Source organism: Drosophila bipectinata, chromosome 2R (assembly GCF_030179905.1).
Source record: "Drosophila bipectinata strain 14024-0381.07 chromosome 2R, DbipHiC1v2, whole genome shotgun sequence".
NCBI classification, from domain to species: domain Eukaryota; kingdom Metazoa; phylum Arthropoda; class Insecta; order Diptera; family Drosophilidae; genus Drosophila; species Drosophila bipectinata.
The window spans coordinates 20,694,273-20,714,211 of record NC_091737.1 but is presented as its reverse complement, the minus strand read 5'-3'; the positions used below and the strand labels follow the sequence as shown (position 1 = coordinate 20,714,211).

The 19,939-nt window shown below is 43.5% G+C and overlaps 7 protein-coding genes across 8 annotated transcripts; 4 read left to right on the top strand and 3 right to left on the bottom strand.

Annotated features, from left to right (window-relative positions):
* The first annotated feature begins 718 nt into the window (after window positions 1-718).
* Inos (Inositol-3-phosphate synthase) lies at window positions 719-4,446 on the top strand. The gene is made up of 5 exons (XM_017237161.3): window positions 719-1,043; window positions 2,593-3,291; window positions 3,350-3,592; window positions 3,649-4,116; window positions 4,178-4,446. The coding sequence occupies exons 1-5, from the start codon at window positions 915-917 to the stop codon at window positions 4,334-4,336; spliced, it is 1,698 nt and encodes a 565-aa protein (XP_017092650.2). The 5' UTR covers window positions 719-914; the 3' UTR covers window positions 4,337-4,446.
* A 2,201-nt stretch (window positions 4,447-6,647) lies between these two features.
* Fa2h (Fatty acid 2-hydroxylase) lies at window positions 6,648-11,642 on the top strand. 2 transcript variants are annotated; one of them, XM_017237116.3, is made up of 4 exons: window positions 6,648-6,725; window positions 8,361-8,713; window positions 10,666-10,893; window positions 10,952-11,642. In XM_017237116.3, the coding sequence occupies exons 2-4, from the start codon at window positions 8,384-8,386 to the stop codon at window positions 11,438-11,440; spliced, it is 1,047 nt and encodes a 348-aa protein (XP_017092605.2). In that variant the 5' UTR covers window positions 6,648-6,725; window positions 8,361-8,383; the 3' UTR covers window positions 11,441-11,642. The 2 variants fall into 2 exon arrangements, with proteins under 2 accessions (XP_017092605.2, XP_017092606.2); XM_017237117.3 differs by having other exon boundaries at window positions 6,657-6,758.
* On the bottom strand, window positions 8,719-10,501 carry LOC108122494 (uncharacterized). Its single transcript, XM_017237115.3, has 5 exons — window positions 10,306-10,501; window positions 9,764-10,229; window positions 9,379-9,704; window positions 9,162-9,320; window positions 8,719-9,100 (listed from the first exon to the last, which is right to left on the bottom strand). Exons 1-5 carry the CDS (start codon window positions 10,361-10,363, stop codon window positions 8,928-8,930), a joined length of 1,182 nt encoding a protein of 393 aa, XP_017092604.2. The 5' UTR covers window positions 10,364-10,501; the 3' UTR covers window positions 8,719-8,927.
* Window positions 11,643-11,842: 200 nt separating the features above from the next.
* Window positions 11,843-12,704, top strand: kappaB-Ras (NFKB inhibitor interacting Ras like 1). Its single transcript, XM_017237119.3, has 2 exons — window positions 11,843-12,043; window positions 12,100-12,704. The coding sequence occupies exons 1-2, from the start codon at window positions 11,930-11,932 to the stop codon at window positions 12,589-12,591; spliced, it is 606 nt and encodes a 201-aa protein (XP_017092608.2). The 5' UTR covers window positions 11,843-11,929; the 3' UTR covers window positions 12,592-12,704.
* A 73-nt stretch (window positions 12,705-12,777) lies between these two features.
* LOC108122498 (phospholipase A2) lies at window positions 12,778-13,642 on the top strand. The gene is made up of 2 exons (XM_017237121.3): window positions 12,778-13,159; window positions 13,219-13,642. The coding sequence occupies exons 1-2, from the start codon at window positions 12,915-12,917 to the stop codon at window positions 13,490-13,492; spliced, it is 519 nt and encodes a 172-aa protein (XP_017092610.2). The 5' UTR covers window positions 12,778-12,914; the 3' UTR covers window positions 13,493-13,642.
* A 49-nt stretch (window positions 13,643-13,691) lies between these two features.
* On the bottom strand, window positions 13,692-14,474 carry sPLA2 (secretory Phospholipase A2). Its single transcript, XM_017237120.3, has 2 exons — window positions 14,127-14,474; window positions 13,692-14,065 (listed from the first exon to the last, which is right to left on the bottom strand). The coding sequence occupies exons 1-2, from the start codon at window positions 14,426-14,428 to the stop codon at window positions 13,807-13,809; spliced, it is 561 nt and encodes a 186-aa protein (XP_017092609.2). The 5' UTR covers window positions 14,429-14,474; the 3' UTR covers window positions 13,692-13,806.
* Window positions 14,475-17,636: 3,162 nt separating this feature from the next.
* LOC108122402 (nucleolar protein 9) lies at window positions 17,637-19,917 on the bottom strand. Its single transcript, XM_017236972.3, has 2 exons — window positions 19,555-19,917; window positions 17,637-19,501 (listed from the first exon to the last, which is right to left on the bottom strand). The coding sequence occupies exons 1-2, from the start codon at window positions 19,742-19,744 to the stop codon at window positions 17,682-17,684; spliced, it is 2,010 nt and encodes a 669-aa protein (XP_017092461.2). The 5' UTR covers window positions 19,745-19,917; the 3' UTR covers window positions 17,637-17,681.
* Window positions 19,918-19,939: the final 22 nt, after the last annotated feature.

Genomic DNA, 19,939 nt, shown 5'->3' with positions numbered 1-19,939 from the left:
TTTATTTTATACAAATGCAACTGTCTTGGTTTAAGTAAAGGAGGAATCCCCTCCGCAGGAAATGGGTTTCGACTGATACGGAGTACTTTTTTGTTCTGGAACTACATAGTTGTCGGAATTAAGCTGGAGATAAGGTGGCATGTGAGGGAAACGAGACGCCCACTGCAGCATGTGCCTGATCTTGTGATGCCGCCCGCCCAGGGCAACTGCTTCAGCTGAAGCCCTGATCCAATGTAAAGCTTTTTAATGGAAATTTCCCGATCTTCGTCTATTATGCAACCAAGTCGGACTTCAAGTATCTGGAAAGGAGATACTGTTCCATTGATTGATCAACAAATAGAAATTCGAGCTGGCTTCTGAACTAATTGAATGCAGTGGAAAGTTTTCCCTATTAGAGTCCAGTTCTAGCTAAGCTTCAGATAAATTATGATTTGATAGATAGCCTGCCCTTCAAAGAGAAGTATTTATATTCCTTTTCCGATTCTCTTAAAATATAGAATTTAAAATCCCAATAATTACATTGGAAGCCACCTGTAGAGAGATCTCTGGGGGCATAAATTAAGAGAGCGAGCTGGACTTCGTGGTGCTGATTGAAGAATCCCACGCACGCCGGAAAATTTCCGATATCGTTCGGTTCTCTCAAGTGCGCAGCAGAGAACTCGGGACAGAGCTCCAACGGGAGCAGCCGGGAAGTATATAAAAGCGGTGCGATTCCCACTCGGGCAAGTCATTCGCCGCGGAAATTTGCTTCGACCACATCGTCGTGTTCCATCCAGAATTCGCAGAGGTTGGAAAAAAATAAGGCACGAAACAAAAAACAGCCCCAAAACGCGCTAATTGATAAACAAAAAAGTTCCAACATCAAGGAGGGGAGCTACGAAAAACAAACGGAAATCCTACACACCCTAGCCAGAATGAAGCCCACCAAGAACTCAACTTTGGAGGTTGTCTCCCCGAAGGTTCAGGTCAATGATGACTTCATTGAGACGGACTACGAGTACCAGACCTCCCATGTGAAGCGCACTGCATCCGGGCAACTGCAGGTGAGAAGTTGAAAGTGAAAGCTTTTCGTTCAGTGTAGAAATTTAGGGTAGAAGAGAGAATATTCCGCTTACTACCCCACTGACCTTCACATTGAACTTTTCTTTACTCTTGGGGGGGGTATTACACTTAGCTTTCTAGAAGAGGAAATTAAGAAAACTATTTAAATAACTATTAAAAATCTATAACTCTTTGTGTAAGATAGGGGAAAATTTCCATTTACTAGCCGAGGAAACATCTGTTCCAAGTAGGGAATCCAATCCAATATGCCGCCGCTCCCCAATTCGCTGCAGATAAAAATAGCGATAAGCGTGTTCGGAGGTGGGGGTGGGTGGGTTCCATTACACCCTACACTAGAACCTACGGTTACATGGACCTGTGGACGGTGGACTGTTACAGTTACAGTTTATTGATTACCCGCACAGTTCCGCCTAAACAGCTGATGATAAACGGCGCTCATATCGCACCATCCTGGGGTGTGGGTGGCGTGACTCTGCGCGCAGGCGCCGTTTTTGGTCAGCGGGTGCTATTGAATTTCAGTTAAGCAAATAAAATGGCAAAGTAAACCCATATTGAATCCCGATTACCCAGTCCCAACTGAATGCGGTTGCAGTACGTGGTCAATGTTCCACTCCCGTCCTCCCACCCAGCTACCCCAGCCACCCAGCCATGCAGTGCACTTATCCCTCCATCTCAGCCAGTAACCCACCCACGCTGCCTGCCTGCCTGCTGCCTGCTGCCTGGTTCAAGGTCAATGTCAGGCGATAAAACCAAAGAGAGCTGGCTCCCTTCATTGGGGAAAATCTTTTTCTCTTAGCTTTCGAAAAGAGCCACTCTGTCATACATAATAATTGGAATGATAATTTTGCCGGCCGGCAAACTTGCCTTCTTGTTTTTGTCCAACTTCTGGATGGACTTTGCACCCAGCAGGTTGTCGAATTGCTAATGCAATCATCAGTTTTTTATTTCTGATACAAATCAAAGAGCACATTGACTCGCCACAAATCGGACAAAGAATTTTAAAAATAAAAATTTCAAGATTTTGGGGGGGCTTTCGACTTAAAGATACCTCTGAGATATGGACTCTAGGGCCTTTTAAGTAGGAAGTCTAACGAATCGAGGAAGTTTAAAATGTATATATTAAGATATATTATAGATTCTATATTTTGTTCTTAGGTAATACCAAAGTTTTCGGATTAGAAATGTTGAATTGGGCATTCGTCAGACTTTATTGAAGTCGATGGTTCATTTCTATTCCAGACAGTTTAGATATTTCTTCGAAAACACCTGACTCTTAAAAGCCATCACCCTATCAACCACCTGTTGCCAAGAGCCACCCAATCACCTATACGCCTTTTATTCCTACCCTCAATGGGTATCAAAATCTGGTTCGCAGAAATCACGCGATCATAATTTATGCTGCTACCTGACCGGGGTGGTACGATATGAAATGGCCATCTGTGCGATAAGAGGGACGGGCCGGACCTATAATAAGAACAAATGGGTTGAGCTACTGGCTAATCAAACCTAATCAATGGCTAATTTTTGCAGGTGCACCCCCAGACTACGGCGCTGAAGATACGGACGGCTCGTCACGTTCCCAAGTTGGGAGTTATGCTGGTGGGTTGGGGCGGCAACAATGGATCCACCTTGACCGCCGCCCTGGAGGCCAACCGGCGCCAGCTTAAGTGGCGCAAGAGGACTGGAGTCCAGCAGGCTAACTGGTTTGGATCCATTACTCAGGCCTCCACAGTCTTTGTCGGATCGGACGAGGTTGGCGGCGATGTTTACGTGCCCATGAAGGAGCTGCTGCCCATGGTGGAGCCCGACAACATTGTGGTAGATGGCTGGGACATCAGCCGGCTGCATCTGGGCGACGCCATGCGCAGGGCCGAGGTCCTGGACGTGGCTCTGCAGGACCAGATATACGAACAGCTCTCCCAGCTCCGGCCGCGTCCGTCCATCTATGATCCGGACTTTATTGCAGCCAACCAGTCCGAGCGGGCCGACAATGTCATCCGTGGCACTCGCCAGGAGCAGTACGAGCAGATTCGCCGCGACATTCGCGACTTTAAGCAACGTAGTGGTGTTGAGTCCATTATTGTCCTGTGGACCGCCAACACAGAGCGCTTCTGCGAAGTCCAGGAGGGACTGAACACCACCAGCAAGGAGCTGTTCGCTTCCCTGGCGGCCAACAACTCGGAGGTGTCCCCGTCGACCATCTTCGCCATGGCCAGCATTGCTGAGGGGGTGAGTTACTACTACATATCTTAGATTTCATTGTTGATTGTATATCCTTTTTTCTCAGTGCACCTACATCAATGGTTCGCCTCAGAACACCTTTGTACCCGGACTCATCCAGTTGGCCGAAGAGAAAAAGGTTTTCATTGCCGGGGATGACTTCAAGTCGGGTCAGACGAAGATCAAGAGTGTCCTGGTGGACTTTTTGGTGGGTGCTGGCATCAAACCAGTGTCCATCGCTAGCTACAACCACCTGGGCAACAACGACGGCAAGAATCTATCTGCTCCCCAGCAGTTCCGCTCCAAGGAGGTAAGTAATCGGAAAGCCTCTAAGTATTAGACCCTGATCCATGCCTTTTGGTGCAGATCTCCAAGAGCAATGTGGTGGACGACATGGTGGCGTCTAACAAGATCTTATACGGCGCTGATGAGCATCCGGATCATGTGGTGGTCATCAAGTACGTGCCCTATGTTGGCGATAGCAAACGGGCCATGGACGAGTACACCTCGGAGATCATGATGGGTGGACACAACACCCTGGTTATTCACAATACGTGCGAGGACTCGCTTTTGGCCACGCCCCTGATCTTGGACCTGGTTATCCTGGGAGAACTGAGTGCCCGCATCCAGCTACGCAACGCGGAGAACGAGTCCGCCCCCTGGGTTCCCTTCAAGCCCGTTCTCTCCCTGCTGAGCTACCTGTGCAAGGCCCCACTGGTTCCCCAGGGCTCTCAGGTTGTGAACTCGCTGTTCCGCCAGCGGGCCGCCATCGAGAACATCCTTCGTGGCTGCATCGGTCTCCCGCCCATCTCCCACATGACCCTCGAGCAAAGGGTAAGCAAGATCAGCAGTGAATGTTTGATTTCAGTTTAATTATTTTTTATTTTTATTATAGTTCGATTTCGCTACTATTGCGAATGAGCCACCAGTGAAAAAGGCCAAGCTTTTGGGCCAATCTTGTGGCATTGAATCCTCCTCTAACGGCAAGAAACTTCAGGCCAATGGTCACAGCAATGGAACCACCAAGCTGGCTGCCAATGGGAAAGGTCACTGATTCGTGTCCGGGCATATGTTATTGAAAAATATATGATTTAATTGGATAAATTACAAACTAGACTTAAGATAATAATATTGAATAAATATTTTGATTGCAAAAAGCTTAAATATATTACTTCTTATTTTAATATTCGGTTTATTAAGTTGAACTTAAGGGGGTATTATCTTTTAATTATTTATTTAACCTCTGGTATAAAGTATCTGCAACCTTAAACCATATAGATAGGAATAGATAATAGCTATAGCTACAAGCTAGTTTTTACTTAAGATTTGTGCTTTTTCTTTAAAAATATTTCTAAACTCTGAAGATGTAGCTGATTTTATAATATGTATGAAATAGGAAGATACTAAGAAAATTAAATTGAAAGTTTAGAAAACTTGAAAAAAAGAAAGAAAATATGAACTTCCGGTAGACCACAAAAATATTTTGAATTTATGTTGAAATATACAAAAAATCATAGCATACTTTTTGGCATCAGAAATTTCAGACTATTCTCTACATGACAGAACAGAGTAATTTTTTGTTATTTTAACTATTTTATTCATTGCTTTTATTTATTGGATTATTTTTTATTGAATAAGACATTTATCGACATTTTTGTTGTAAAACATCGTTACTACTAGTTGTTCTACTATACTAGTAGTCGTTACCTTAGGGAAAACCTTAGGTAACGACTAAAAAAAAAAAAGTAGAAAACCTTAGGGAAACAAAAAGGAAGTGTTTTCCAGGATCCTAAAATAGAAATGTTTTATAAGGCCCACACTGTTATAAGTAGAGATATATATCCGATATGTATACACTGTAATCACTATCTCACAGTCAAGTAAACCTCATAAAGATCTTATCGTAGCCGATAAACTAACACCCCTCCAATGCTACAGAACGTTAGTATCTACAAAAGTAATATTTAGGAACCTAATCATGATTATTGGTTTTGGGCAATCGCTTTTTTTTATGATTTTCATACATAGGTTGATATACTGGGTATTTATAGAAAATCGGTCTTCTGATTTATGGTGCCTTTAAACTTCAAATGATTGAAGAGTGCCTCTCTGAACATTTCCCATTTGAAGGTATTTCAACTATGATGGGGTTTATTTCGTATTGCTCCACCGCTTGATGGTTATTGATGTCTTTGACACATTGGTGGGTAATTAGTTCCTGTTCAGTCAACATGTAGCCCTGGCCAATCAAGTTGACTCCCTTGGAGGCTAACCGATAGGATCCACCGACTATTGATACAAATATAATTAAATTTTTTTCCAGCGAACCACTTCCCCATCCCTGTGGCCTGACGGGCTTGGCCCTAGACAGGTTCCATGCCTCCAGACCCCAGACTATAGACCCACCCACAGGTGGGACTCGGGTCTCTGGCTCGGAAGTGTGAAAGTGTGCCACACAAATGCCTCATAAATTTGAAACACTGGTATTTTCGATCAACAGGAATTTTCTGGGCGTGTTCAACAAATGTGTCCAGGCTGTAATTAATGGCATTTCTCTCAGTGCAGTTGGTAAAGTTCATTTATGACGGAACTGGGTTGTGGCTTTGGGTATCCAAAGGCAGGCTGATGCCTTATAACTGCTCCATTAGGGCTTGAACTCGTAACATTAAATGTGGTTTAGTTGAACTTCCAGTTGGGTTTAAGCCACAACCACTTAATAGACACATTTGACCGAGTTAACACCCAATAGATAGACTAAAACATGTAATTTGTATAACCATAGGCTCAAATCTTAACTATTAAAGAGCTGTCTTATCTATGAGTAATCCTTGGTCTAAGCTGTTTAATTGAGTTCTTTATTATATTCGTATTATATATTCTTTATTATATGAATCATTTCCAAACAACTCCGATCGTATCCCTCCACGATGGTGACTCATCTAACCCGAGTCCTGATAACGAGAGTCTAACACGGCCAGTACAGAACCATGTATCGTTATCGAGATCTACGTCAGGATTGTTTGGTAGAATTAGAACACTCTGTGATAACGGTATTCATAATGTCTTGCAAATCGGGCGATAAGAGTTCGGTTCGGAATGTGCCGGCTGCAGAAAGCCGGCCCGGTAAGCATGAACCGACACTCTCCCAAAAGATACTAAAAACTATATGGGCATGGGATATATACATATATATATTATTTCGACCGGGAGAGCTTATCTTATCGCTTATCTTGTGGCAGGAGCTGGAAGCTAGTAACTAACAACTAGCCGCTCGCAGCTCTGCCTCGGCCAGCGCCGCCGTCGACGCTGCTGCTCGCGGGTGTGGATGTGCTGGGTGGGTGGGCGATGGTTCAGTTCAAAGTTGCGTTGCATTGCGTGCGGTCTGAGGCTCCGCTGCCCACTCGGAACTCGGTCTAGGCCAGATTTGTTTGAATAAAAGCCCGGTGCGTCTGCGATTAATAAGTAATCCCCCAAAGGTGACTTGATTATGCAAATTGCTGGAAGAGGATACCATCCTTCTAGAAAGTCGTTCCACAGTGAAATAACTATCCAAGCCCCTTACAGAAAAAGAACCTGTCTTTGGTCTTAAGTTAATATAATATATGGAAGTGTACTAGTGTATACTATCTTTGTAGGCAATTATTCAATATTTTGTCAACAGCGGTTGATAAGATACCGGCTAGTAATATTCGACACGCCTTGACCAGGCATGTCAGCATCTAGGGCACTGCTAACCCGGATAGATAATAAACGGATAGTTGTAACCTTTTTCCGAACAAAACCCATTAACCGAGTGTGTAAACACAAGTGGATTTGATGGCTTCGTTTGATGGAACCGTCGCATATATGGAAATCTATGTAGGAACAGCCAGTCCAGGAGGGGGAAGTACATATGACAACTAGGCAGATAATGCCCAGCCTATCCGATTGTCAGATAGGGAAACCAACTATTAATCAATGTGACGCAGTGCGTCGGGGTCTGAGTCAGAGCACCTGCTCCTCCCCGATTCGGGACTTAGAACTTGCGACTTTGACAAACGACCCGACCAACTCCCACTCGTCAGCCCCAAATCCCACCGCTTACAGGCTTCCATATCAGCGAAATGATAACTGAAAACTATATAGAAATGGAAGCATATATGGGGATGTACTAGAAGGCGGAATGGCGACGCTCCACTTGGCGCGTAGACAGCCCAGGCCCAAAAGAATGGGAATGTTTGTACGGATCTCCCGTACGCGCCACACTCATCTGAGGAAAGAAACATCTGGCGGCCGGGTTGAGCAAGGTTGCAAATGCCAAGTTCACATTATTGCATGGAACACCCACCCACTGGAGAGAAATGCGCATTCTGTTCGATTTCTTTGCATTTTTCTATCTATAGCAATTATAGTTTGAAAGCGATGTGCCCTAAACGGTGCAATTATATTGATTACCCTAACAATTAAAGAAAAAATAAAAGACTTGTCTTCAAAAGACCAAGCTGTAGTGGAAAGTTTTAAATCTGACTCCATTAGTAGTGCCAATCCTTTTCGTGGTAATATTCATCAGATAGTATTCCAAAAAAATATTAAATTCTTATCTTTTGTAGGTGGCTTGCTCAATTTTGGTAATTATTTATATTTCATGTATGTACTTCAGCCTAGAGTCTAGACTTCTAGTTCTAATCAGCCTAGGTAAACGATATCTGAATATTTGGCAAAACTTCCGGTATTTTGCAAGAAATCCCATTTGATTTAAGGCCCATTTTTATTATATTCATGATGTATTTAAAGTGGCTTAGAACCTAAGCTTTTTTATCAATTCCCACTTGAGGGAAATATGTAGGTTATGCGATAAAAGTTTCATAGCTTTGAAATTGTTTCGTTTTTTATTGCACAGATTAATGTAGGACCCTAATTCTGTCAGAGTGACTATTTAAATTTAATTGACCGTAACTGATACAGGATGATAAGAGGATCAACAATATAGTAACGTGTTAGAAGTAAACACGCAAAGTTATTAGTTTGGCAGATAACCAGCGGCTATAATGAGTTTGTTCAAAGAACACTATCTTATCCGACCGTGTTTTGCATTGCAGTTGCCCCATCGAAGCCCACCATAATGGATGCTCATCCCAAAGAAGCCGAGGCTAATGACAAGTTCATCGTCAAATACCGACAGCAGTATTACGACCTGTCCAAGTTTATGCACAAACATCCGGGGGGCATCAACACCCTCAAAGGACTCAGCCAATCGGATATGACAGCTCGCTTCCTAAAGGCTCCCCCCCATTCGGACGCCGCCATGTATCTGATGCAGGAATACAAAATCGACTCGCAGGACACTCGAAAGAGAAGGCCAAGCACATCAGGTGGCGAGCAGAAGGAGAGAAATCAAACCAGCACACAAACTGAAGACAAAAATAATAATCAATTGGATGACAGCATGGAGGTAAGTACGGTTGACGGCATTTAATATGTAACTGCTTTGGCTGGCTGCTGGGAACACTCGGTTTTAAAGAGGCAGTGACTAGCTAGGTAGCCCGTGTTCCCAAGCTCAGCTAAAAAATATATATAACTAACGCAAGTCAAGTCTCTTAAGGCACGCTCGTTTTTCGAAAATCGTAGCATCTAAGTCAGTCAAATGTATCAATATTTTAAGAATTTTAAAGCTGGCGGGACCTATTTGGCATTACGTAGACCTTTGCCTTGGAGTAAATGCGAATCTCTTCCTCCACGGTGGCCAGTTCCTTGTCGATCTCCGCCTTGCGACTGCGGACACGCAAAGTCTGAGCAGTCATAGGCATGTGATTTAGTTCGTTGACGAGGTGTTCATAGCCTTTATATAAAACAAACAGGGATTTTAGGAAACAGTTTTTAAAATTATTAGTTTGACTTACGTTTTTGAGCACCCGTGAGATAGCTCAAGCGTTCCTGGTCAGTGAGCAAAATATGTCCACGGGGACAATCAGGATCACGGGACTCTGCGCGTTGCTTAGCCTCTGCCCGTTCGCGTTTTTCTTTCTCCAAGTACTTTGGCAAACGTAATTCATCACGAGCTAGGGATAACAAACATGTAATAGAACCTAAAATGTAGTATACCAGTTATGTACTTACATCCCAATTTGTGTTCGCGGCGCTTGGACTTTGTAGTTGTGGTAGTGACGTTTGAGGCCATAGTTACGCGACTGCGAGCGCTAAGTGGGGCCTCCTCGTCCGAGCCACCTTCCTCCCTTGGGTCAACCTGGCGCATTGGCATGGTTTCCAGGGCCTCTGACATTTGAAATCGGTTATCCTTCGAGCCGTTTGAGCGACCTGACAGTGGTAATTGCTCCAGCTGCTGCTCGTTATCATAGCCATAGCCTTCATAGCCAAAGTTCCCATCATCTTCCCCGTATTTTTGAGAAGAGTCCTCAAAAACAGATCTTCCATCAAAATTGCATCTATAAATAAGAAGCACCGGTGAGATACGAGTATATACGAATAAAGGATAATAACCTACCTTTTGAGAGCATTAGTTAAGTATTGTTCATCTCTGATGTCCTCGGTTTGAATGCCAATACTGGTAGAGCTGCGATGAGTGCCGCATGACTGACAGCGCTCTGACGAACGCTCAGATCCAGAGTCCAGGAGGTTTTCTGCCTCCACCGGCTCCGAGGGAGCATAGAAAAGCGGATCCCTATCCTCTAGCCCATCAAAGCGCTCGCCTTCTGTTGGAATCGCGATAGCCAGATGGTTATTGGACCGGGAGCTTTTGCTAGTATGCTGAACTGTCCCCGGAACCGACTTTTTCGTTGCCTGAGCTCTGTTTCCTTTTGGATCCCGCACCTCAGAAGCTGTCCTTCGGAGCGGTGGCATCCATTTGGGACGCACTGGCTCCTTAGCTGCCAACTTTTGGCTGGTGGTCTTCTCCAGCGAACGGAGACTAACCTTGTTTTCCTTGAGGAAGTTTCGCGACTGTGTGACGCCTGAGGATTAAAAAATAGCCAAAACATATTACCCACCGGTTGCCATGGTCGTAGCTAATTACAAAATGTAACTTACGCGGCACCGCAAACATGCCCTTCAGCGTGGGAATTGGGCGAACCGATGTGTTCGACATGATCCGTCTGCTCCCGGACTATCAGCAGGACGGATATATTTCAGTAAATCTGTTCACGTTTACGGAAAGCGGATACTGCGTCGTATGTGTTGGGGCAAGTTAGTTTGAATGACGATTTTGAACCAGCTACCTCGTTTGTTGATAGGACCGTTTGACAGGTGCAGAAAAGGTGTGCCCACATAGGGTTAGGAAATAAAAGACAATTCGATTTTAAAAATACATAGCGCGAAGGTTTAAAAAAGGATATAAAAGATTAATAAATTAAATACATTAAAAATAATAGTTTAATGTTAATTTTCTAGCACCTGGTGGATTGGTCAAAGGCTATGCTTCCCCAGATTGCAAACATCACCCAAAACTATGATGAGTGGGTCCACAAACCTGTGGACAGGCCACTCCGGCTCTTTGGTCCCTGGTACCTTGAGATGTTAACCAAAACACCTTGGTGGCTTGTGCCATCTTTCTGGATTCCTGTGATCTTGAAGTTTGCTTCGGAGGAGTTCACCTCGAGTTGGCAAAACAAAAGTCAGGTAAGTTACCCAAAAAGACACACCTTTTATCAAAATCTAACACATTCTTTCATTTTAGCTTGTGGAGGTAGTTGCTTACTTTTTGTTTGGGGTTCTACTGTGGACATTCCTGGAGTACACCCTTCATCGCTGGGTATTCCATGTTAAGCTAAAAAGCAATAGTGGACCTTGGATTTGCACGTTCCACTTCATGATCCATGGACTTCACCATAAAGTTCCCTTTGATCCAATGCGCCTAGTGTTCCCGCCGCTGCCGGGAGCCGTGCTGGCCACCATCATCTATACGCCCCTCAGCTTCATGCTCCTTCATCCGCGTATAGTTCTGTCCGGAGCTCTGACGGGGTATTTGTGCTACGATTTGATGCACTATTACCTCCACTATGGAAACCCAATCACCAGCGCCTTTGTGCACATGAAGCGGTATCACTACCATCATCACTTTTCACACCAATCCCTGGGATATGGCATCAGCAGTCCCTTGTGGGATGTGGTTTTTCAAACTCGCATTCACCTTCGAAAGCTAAGATATCAACTGCGGTGGTCTTAGCCACAATTAGGAGAAACCATATCTTTTTGCTTAAGAACAAATAATTTAAGAGCACAGAGTTTCTACTCTTTTACGAGTTTTAAGAAAAGATTTTGCAGCATTTGTATATTGGAAATGCTAGGAATTAGATGTAAGAACAAATGTATTTCTTTAATGGCACATTATATGACAGGAATAAACTTCCAATGATACCAAAGAAGTTGGGAAAAATAAAAGTAAGAAATTTCTTTAGTTATAAAAACTGAATGGTGTTGGGATCCTCACGGAATATTAATTCAGACATTTGGGGGATCTTTCTTTCCATTTAAATTTTAAAAATTGAAAACAAAACTTTGAATTGCGCGGGCAGTTCTTTTTAATTCCGACAGATCCACAGTTAGAACAACTATTTGTCATTTGGCCACAATCCACATTTGGCCACACTGGCAGAGGAAGCCAGGGAAAGTTTTGTTTATTTATTTTTGTCCCTGATTTCGTTTTGCTGCAATAATGCTGAATGCCAAGATTGGTAAAGTCGGGAAAGTTCTCGTTTGCGGGATGAAGGGTGTGGGTAAAACGGCGCTTATAGAGCAGCTCGTTTACGGCCACGTCAACCCTGAGACGGTGAGTGGGCGGAATCGTTAGAACTGAATGTTTACACAGGTCGAATTGTATTTTAGGAACTGCATCCCACCATCGAGGACATCTATGTGGCCAGTGTGGACACGGGGCGGGGTGGAGCCCGCGAGACACTGCGCATCTACGACTCTGCTGGGCTGCAAGGCGAGCAGCAACAGCTTCCCCGCCACTACCTTCAGTTTCCGGATGCCTTCGTGCTGGTCTACGACCCGACGGATCCACGCAGCCTGGATATGTTGGCCGACATAAAGGCGGACATTGACAAGCACAAGGAAAAGAAGGAAATCCCAGTAGTTGTGCTGGCAAATGTTCGGGCCAGGGCAGCAGCCAATCCCGTGGAGAAGGTCATGGACCGAGCCAATCTTTGGTGTCAGCGAGAACGTATCAAACACTATACCGTGAATGCTATGGAGCGTCCGTCTCTATATGAGCCCTTCACCTCGCTGTGTGCTCGTCTTCATCCGGCACCGACGAAGAGCACCTTTCCCCAGCTGCGTCAGGTTATGCAGAACCGACAAAAGAGCGAGGCGTAGCTCGCAGAGGATTGAAGTATCATATTTTATTGTGTAATTCCGTTTAGTGTATTACTTGCCTGTATTAACTAATGTGCTTTAATGTGGACTTGGGTCCGCCAGTTTTGTACTTATACCTATCTGTATGTGAGCGTCTAATTGTATCTAGTATTTATTATAACAAAATGTGTTGTCTCATTGGGAGAGGCGATCATCTGGTAGCCCATTAGGCGCAATCAGTATTCGCTGCTCATTCTTATTCGGCATTTTAATCGTCTCAACTAATTTCGAATGTGCGAAGATCCCCTTTGATCAGTCGTCTGCCAGACCCGCCTTCGTAGACAATGCTTTCTCGAGCTTTATTATTAGCTACTTTTCTGACGGTGGCCTGCGTTTCCCAAGTTATGGGAATGGGTGTTATAGTCCCAGGAACCAAGTGGTGTGGTCCTGGCAACGTGGCCGACAACTATGATGACCTCGGCAGTGAAAGGGAGCTGGACATGTGTTGTCGCGCTCATGACAATTGCAAAGAGAAGATATCACCTTACGAGGAGGCTTTTGGTCTTCTAAATGACGGTGTATTTCCCATGTAAGAAATCCTTTGTAAAAAGTATACATTTTCCCTAAAATACCTTTCATTTTTTATAGTTTCTCCTGTGAATGTGAAGCTGCGTTCCGCGGATGTCTCACTGGTCTAAAAAACTACCAATCCCTGGCACTTGGACGCATATACTTTAGCAGCAAGGAGGTGTGCTTCGGCTTCGGATATCCTACTGTTTCCTGCGTGGAGCACCAAAGGCATCTGTTCGAGAAGCGCTGCTTGAGCTACCGCGTGGACGAGGGAAAGCCCAAGACCTGGCAGTTCTACGACTTGGCTCTCTACACACACGTCACCGGTAGCGAGGAGGATTCGGATGCTTGAACCCAGGATTGACCTACGTTGATAAGCTTTAATTTATTGTACAACTTGAATTGTAGCCAAAACAAAACAGAAAATGATTACTTAGCTTTTTGATTATGCGATGTATGTAGTTATTTTGTAAACAAAAATAAAAAATAGGCTCAATTTTAATTACCTTAAGATGGGTATATTTGAAAAAACATCTAGAAAGACTTATGTATTTCTATGATAACGAATTGTTTAACGAATTTTATTCCATTATATGTACATATTTAATTAAAAAAGTTCGAAGGTAGATAAGAATCTCCAGACAGCTACAAATCTTCACTTTCTGGTCACGCCTTTGTCTTGTGGATTGAATAGAAGGGCATGTCGTAGAACTGCCAGATTTTGGGCTTTGACTTTTCCACATGGTACAGAATGCAGCGGCTGCGGAGCGTTCCTGTCTGATACTGCTTGCATCCGTTGGTGGGGTAGCCCATAGCGAAGCACTTGCTCCTGGTGCCATAGTAGATGCGGCCCAAAGTATTGGAGGTCATGGTGTTAACCGCCTGCAGGCAGTTTATGAACTCCTGCTCACACGTACACTTGAGGCTGAAAAGGAAGCAAAGTTCACAAGCCTTGAAAAATCAATAGAGGACTTCAAATAACTTACATCGGAAACCAATCTGTATTTGTTGGCAATCCATGGAGCGCATTATGAGATTCTATAATCTCGTCGCAATGATCGTGGGCTCGACAGCACTTATCCGTTTCCCGTTCCCGGCCCAGATCCTCGAAATTGGAGGCAGTGTTTCCTGGACCACACCACTTGGTTCCGGGCACTGTGATTCCCGTATGCGGCACCGGTGGCAGTGCCTGGTTGTAAATGTCCTCTTCCTCGAAGATGGCTTCATCCGCAAAGGCCCAAACGGTAGCCAGCAGGCTTAAGAGAAGAGCTCCGTGTAAGTAGCTCATCTTCAATGAATGTTTCAGCTTTGGTTGATGCCAAGCAACTGAGCTTGAACGATTGAAAGTTGAATCTCGCAGCCAGACAGATAAGAGCAATGGGATTAGGTCAAGATTAATACTTGAAGCTTGAGCTTATACACTCTTACTCTTAATTAAATTACACGTTTTATAACATTTTAAAATTTTCAAAATGTGACCCACCGCGAAAGCCATATTTTTGTCAATTTTCATCCGATTCTTGAGCGGAACACCTTAAACGAAAAGTAGATCGATTCTCCATCGATCTTCATCAAAATCTACCAACAAAATCTTTTTTCAATTTTTTGTCAATTTTCCAAGGGGGTCCCCTTCAAAATTTTGAAGAGGCATAAGATGCAAAATGTGACCCACCGCCAAAGCCATATTTCTGGATATATTCATCCGATTTTTGAGCGGAGCACCTAAAACGAAAAGTATATCGATTCTCCATCAATCTGCATCAAAATCTACCAACAAAATATTTTTTCAATTTTTTGTCAATTTTTCTAGGGGGTCTCCTGCAAAATTTTGAAAAGGCATGGGATGGAAAATGTGACCCACCGCGATGGCCATATTTTTGTCAATTTTCATCCGATTCTTGAGCGGAACACCTTCAACGAAAAGTAGATCGATTCTACATCGATCTGCATCAAAATCTACCAACAAAATATTTTTTCAATTTTTTGTCAATTTTTCTAGGGGGTCTCCTGCAAAATTTTGAAAAGGCATGGGATGGAAAATGTGACCCACCGCGATGGCCATATTTTTGTCAATATTCATCCGATTCTTAAGCGGAACACCTTAAACGAAAAGTATATCGATTCTCCATCGATCTGCATCAAAATCTACCAACAAAATATTTTTTCAATTTTTTGTCAATTTTTCTAGGGGGTCCCCTTCAAAATTTTGAAAAGGCATAGGATGCAAAATGTGACCCACCGCGAAGGCCATATTTTTGTCAATTTTCATCCGATTCTTGAGCGGAACACCTTAAACGAAAAGTAGATCGATTCTCCATCAATCTGCATCAAAATCTACCAACAAAATATTTTTTCAATTTTTTGTCAATTTTTCTAGGGGGTCTCCTGCAAAATTTTGAAAAGGCATGGGATGGAAAATGTGACCCACCGCGATGGCCATATTTTTGTCAATATTCATCCGATTCTTAAGCGGAACACCTTAAACGAAAAGTATATCGATTCTCCATCGATCTGCATCAAAATCTACCAACAAAATATTTTTTCAATTTTTTGTCAATTTTTCTAGGGGGTCCCCTTCAAAATTTTGAAAAGGCATAGGATGCAAAATGTGACCCACCGCGAAGGCCATATTTTTGTCAATTTTCATCCGATTCTTGAGCGAAACACCTTAAACGAAAAGTAGATCGATTCTCCATCGATCTGCATCAAAATCTACCAACAAAATATTTTTTCAATTTTTTGTCAATTTTTCTAGGGGGTTCCCTGCAAAATTTTGAAAAGGCATGGGATGGAAAATGTGACCCACCGCGAAGGCCATATTTTTGTCAATATTCATCCGATTCTTGAGCGGAACACCTTAAACGAAAAGTATATCGATTCTCCATCGATCTGCATCAAAATCTACCAACAAAATATTTTTTCAATTTTTTGTCAATTTTTCTAGGGGGTCCCCTTCAAAATTTGGAAAAAGCATAGGATGCAAAATGTGACCCACCGCGAAGGCCATATTTTTGTCAATTTTCATCCGATTCTTGAGCGGAACACCTTAAACGAAAAGTATATCGATTCTCCATCGATCTGCATCAAAATCTACCAACAAAATATTTTTTCAATTTTTTGTCAATTTTCCGAGGGGGTCCCCTTCAAAATTTGGAAAAGGCATAGGATGCAAAATGTGACCCACCGCGAAGGCCATATTTTTGTCAATTTTCATCCGATTCTTGAGCGGAACACCTTAAACGAAAAGTAAATCGATTCTCCGTCGATCTGCATCAAAATCTACCAACAAAATATTTTTCAAATTTTTTGTCAATTTTTCTAGGGGGCCCCCTCAAAATTTGGAAAAGTCATGGGATGGACAATATGACCCACCGCGAAGGCCATATTTTTGTCAATTTTCATCCGATTCTTGAGCGGAACACCTTCAACGAAAAGTAGATCGATTCTACATCGATCTGCATCAAAATCTACCAACAAAATATTTTTTCAATTTTTTGTCAATTTTCCAAGGGGGTCCCCTTCAAAATTTGGAAAAGGCATAGGATGGAAAATGTGACCCACCGCGAAGGCCATATTTTTCTCAATATTTATCCGATTCTTGAGCGGAACACCTTAAACGAAAAGTATATCGATTCTCCATCGATCTGCATCAAAATCTACCAACAAAATATTTTTTCAATTTTTCTAGGGGGTCCCCTGCAAAATTTGGAAGAGCCATGGGATGGACAATATGACCCACCGCGAAGGCCATACTTTTGTCAATATTCATCCGATTCTTGAGCGGAACACCTTAAACGAAAAGTATATCGATTCTCTATCGATCTGCATCAAAATCTACCAACAAAATATTTTTTCAATTTTTTGTCAATTTTTCTAGGGGGTCTGCAAAATTTTGAAAAGGCATAGGATGCAAAATGCGACCCACCGCGAAGGCCATATTTTTGTCAATTTTCATCCGATTCTTGAGCGGAACACCTTAAATGAAAAGTAGATCGATTCTTCGTCGATCTGCATCAAAATCTACCAACAAAATATTTTTTAAATTTTTTGTCAATTTTTCTAGGGGGTCTGCAAAATTTTGAAAAGGCATAGGATGCAAAATGCGACCCACCGCGAAGGCCATATTTTTGTCAATTTTCATCCGATTCTTGAGCGGAACATCTTAAACGAAAATTAGATCGATTCTCCGTCGATCTGCATCAAAATCTACCAACAAAATATTTTTTCAATTTTTTGTCAATTTTTCTAGGGGGTCCCCTGCAAAATTTTGAAAAGGCATGGGATGCAAAATGTGACCCACCGCGAATGCCATATTTTTGTCAATATTCATCCGATTCTTGAGCGGAACACCTTAAACGAAAAGTATATCGATTCTCCATCGATCTGCATCTAAATGTACCAACAAAATATTTTTTCAACTTTTTGTCAATTTTCCGTGATTGGATCCCATTTTCCATCTCTCTGAAAAAATTATAAAACTACAATCATTAAACACATTTTTCACTTAATTAGAAAAATTTAATCGGTGTTAAAGGTATATATTAGCTTAAAATATCCTTAAACGCTTCCACAGCCGTCTTCTTGGCCGATTTTCGCTTCCCTTCCTTTGGTTGCTCGGATCCCAGTTGCTTCGATAGACTCTCCTGCCACTGGCTAGGTGAAAGTTTGTACGTATCTAGGCGGTACTTTGTGTAAATTATTCGCCCGTAAGGAGAACCGTTGAGCATATTCGCCTTGGAGAATAGCTCCTTGGCTATTCGCGCCTTCTGGGCCTCTTGGGAGGCCTTGAAGCATTCATCGAGGACGCGGGATCCATGTCTAGTGATGGCCAGGTCTACATAAAAGCCGTCCAACTGGCGAATTAATCTTTCACGTGACTTTTCGCCAATAAACTTGCTCTGCATGAAGGCATCCACGATGTGAGAACCGTTGGGGGTGTTAAAAACCTGAGCCAGCTGCGAGGCTGGCAGATCTAGAATGCAATTGACCAGGAAGATTGGTTTGTTGAATTGCAGAAGGTGCTGGGCGATCAAGGAGCCGTGAAGATGGACAGCACTGGACTCGTCGGTGCCGATTATCTCGAACGGCTTCAGCTTGATCAGACAGGTGAAGAACATCTTGGATTTCTCTTTATCGCCTGTGACGTGGAGGGCGCTCTGCATAGCAGCTATCATTTGGGACTGCTTGCTACTCAGACGAAGACAGGCAGCACTCAAAGCTGAGACAACACCAGTATACCCCATCCTTAGGAGTTGCTCCACTTGGGGCTGCAGTTCTGTGAAAACAGCCTCAAAGTCGCTCACCTCCTTGATGTGTTGGAGAAGCCGTTGGACAGAGAAGTTCGTGTCATGTTGCTGGGCAAGGTAGGCCACCTTACCACAAAAGAGCATCGCATATAGTTGCGTCAATAACTTGGCCCCCGCCACACCTAAGAGAGTTTCGAGCAGGATCACCGAACTTTGATGATGAAAAACTTTTGGCAGAACGGGGGCATCTTCTTTCTTCTCTTCGTTGTTCTCAGCATTTTCATTGGAATTCGTTTCTTCTTCCTTATCCTCCTCGTCATCATCCTTGATTTCTATTTTGACATCTCCATCCTTCTTTTCATCATCATCGTTTTCTTCATCGTTCGGCAGCAGCAGACTTAGTGTGAGAATCTTTTTTCCAAAGTGCTTTAGAAGATTCTTATCCGTCACACTTAGTGCCAAACAAATTATTCCCAGAAGCGCTGATGAGTGCTCCTGATAGGGCAGTTCCGGAAACTGTGGCCACATCTCCAGGCGCTGGGGAAATTCCTTCATCACCTCCTGCCACTCTTCCGGTACCGTGTACATCTTTCGGTGCTTGGCGATTTCGGCGCCACCCTTTTCGAAAGCTATCTTTGGAACATGCATGCCCACCAGACACAGAATACCCGTCCTCATGATGTGGCTGGCACAAGTATCCCACACAAAGTCCTCCAGATTGTTAAGCATGAACTTGGAGATACGCAGCACAAACTGTCGGCACGCCTCCCGGTGTTCCTCGCTGAAGTCTGCACTCAGGTTGTACTCCTCTTCGACCTGCGCCGCGTCTGGCTTAGCCTTCTTGGTGGCGCTCACATCCTCGTTGGCTTCTGACACTGCTGACTGGCCCACTCCTCGCAGAAAGGCTATCTCGACCATTTTTTGCAGGACGTGGGAGGCAAAACGGTCCGAGCAAATGGGACGGAGAGTGCCACCGAACTTCTCAAAAAACCGCTCCAACTGTGTGTTGTCCACGAACCCCACCAAGGACTCCAGTGCCTTGGAGACAATCTGATTGGATGCCAGATGTACTTCTTGGTCTTTAGTTTGATCGAAAACGTTATTGGCCATGTTGACTGAAAGGATGGCGTATTAATAAAATAATCGGTCTAATAAGGTAGATACTTACCCCGTTCCTCAGTATCCTCAAAGCCAGCCTTCATGGCGTCCAGAATGTTGATGAAATAGCTGTACTGCTCATCATCGATGTGAGTGCCACGACCAAATATTCCCTGCTTGGCGAAGCCTTTGGCGTTTTGTATGAAGCGATTACCCTTCTTCTTTGGGCGTTTCCGCTTGAACTTTCCTTCCGTTTGCATTCTGCGCGGGGATTTCAAAATTAAAATCAAAAATAATAAGGAAAACGTGCAGTTCAAGCACGTTATACAAATCAGCTGTGCGTATGCTCTTCTTCTTTTCGCGGTGAAGAAAATCAGTATGACCTTATAGCTGTGGTGAAAAAGGAACAGCTGATGAGGTGGAAACACATTTAAAAATTAAATTTTTGAAAAATA

Excerpts from the sequence above, each read along its gene's own strand:
- Inos (XM_017237161.3), top strand. The coding sequence starts at position 915 with ATGAAGCCCACCAAGAACTCAACTTTGGAGGTTGTCTCCCCGAAGGTT. Across the intron at positions 1,044-2,592 it reads CTGCATCCGGGCAACTGCAG|GTGCACCCCCAGACTACGGC; the intron begins GTGAGAAGTTGA and ends TAATTTTTGCAG. Across the intron at positions 4,117-4,177 it reads ACATGACCCTCGAGCAAAGG|TTCGATTTCGCTACTATTGC; the intron begins GTAAGCAAGATC and ends TTTTTATTATAG.
- Fa2h (XM_017237116.3), top strand. The coding sequence starts at position 8,384 with ATGGATGCTCATCCCAAAGAAGCCGAGGCTAATGACAAGTTCATCGTC. Across the intron at positions 8,714-10,665 it reads AATTGGATGACAGCATGGAG|CACCTGGTGGATTGGTCAAA; the intron begins GTAAGTACGGTT and ends TTAATTTTCTAG. Across the intron at positions 10,894-10,951 it reads GTTGGCAAAACAAAAGTCAG|CTTGTGGAGGTAGTTGCTTA; the intron begins GTAAGTTACCCA and ends CTTTCATTTTAG.
- LOC108122494 (XM_017237115.3), bottom strand. The coding sequence starts at position 10,363 with ATGTCGAACACATCGGTTCGCCCAATTCCCACGCTGAAGGGCATGTTT. Across the intron at positions 9,705-9,763 it reads TTAACTAATGCTCTCAAAAG|ATGCAATTTTGATGGAAGAT; the intron begins GTAGGTTATTAT and ends TCTTATTTATAG. Across the intron at positions 9,321-9,378 it reads CCGCGAACACAAATTGGGAT|CTCGTGATGAATTACGTTTG; the intron begins GTAAGTACATAA and ends TGTTATCCCTAG.
- kappaB-Ras (XM_017237119.3), top strand. The coding sequence starts at position 11,930 with ATGCTGAATGCCAAGATTGGTAAAGTCGGGAAAGTTCTCGTTTGCGGG. Across the intron at positions 12,044-12,099 it reads GCCACGTCAACCCTGAGACG|GAACTGCATCCCACCATCGA; the intron begins GTGAGTGGGCGG and ends ATTGTATTTTAG.
- LOC108122498 (XM_017237121.3), top strand. The coding sequence starts at position 12,915 with ATGCTTTCTCGAGCTTTATTATTAGCTACTTTTCTGACGGTGGCCTGC. Across the intron at positions 13,160-13,218 it reads AATGACGGTGTATTTCCCAT|TTTCTCCTGTGAATGTGAAG; the intron begins GTAAGAAATCCT and ends CATTTTTTATAG.
- sPLA2 (XM_017237120.3), bottom strand. The coding sequence starts at position 14,428 with ATGAGCTACTTACACGGAGCTCTTCTCTTAAGCCTGCTGGCTACCGTT. Across the intron at positions 14,066-14,126 it reads AATACAGATTGGTTTCCGAT|CCTCAAGTGTACGTGTGAGC; the intron begins GTAAGTTATTTG and ends CTTCCTTTTCAG.
- LOC108122402 (XM_017236972.3), bottom strand. The coding sequence starts at position 19,744 with ATGCAAACGGAAGGAAAGTTCAAGCGGAAACGCCCAAAGAAGAAGGGT. Across the intron at positions 19,502-19,554 it reads TGAGGATACTGAGGAACGGG|TCAACATGGCCAATAACGTT; the intron begins GTAAGTATCTAC and ends CCATCCTTTCAG.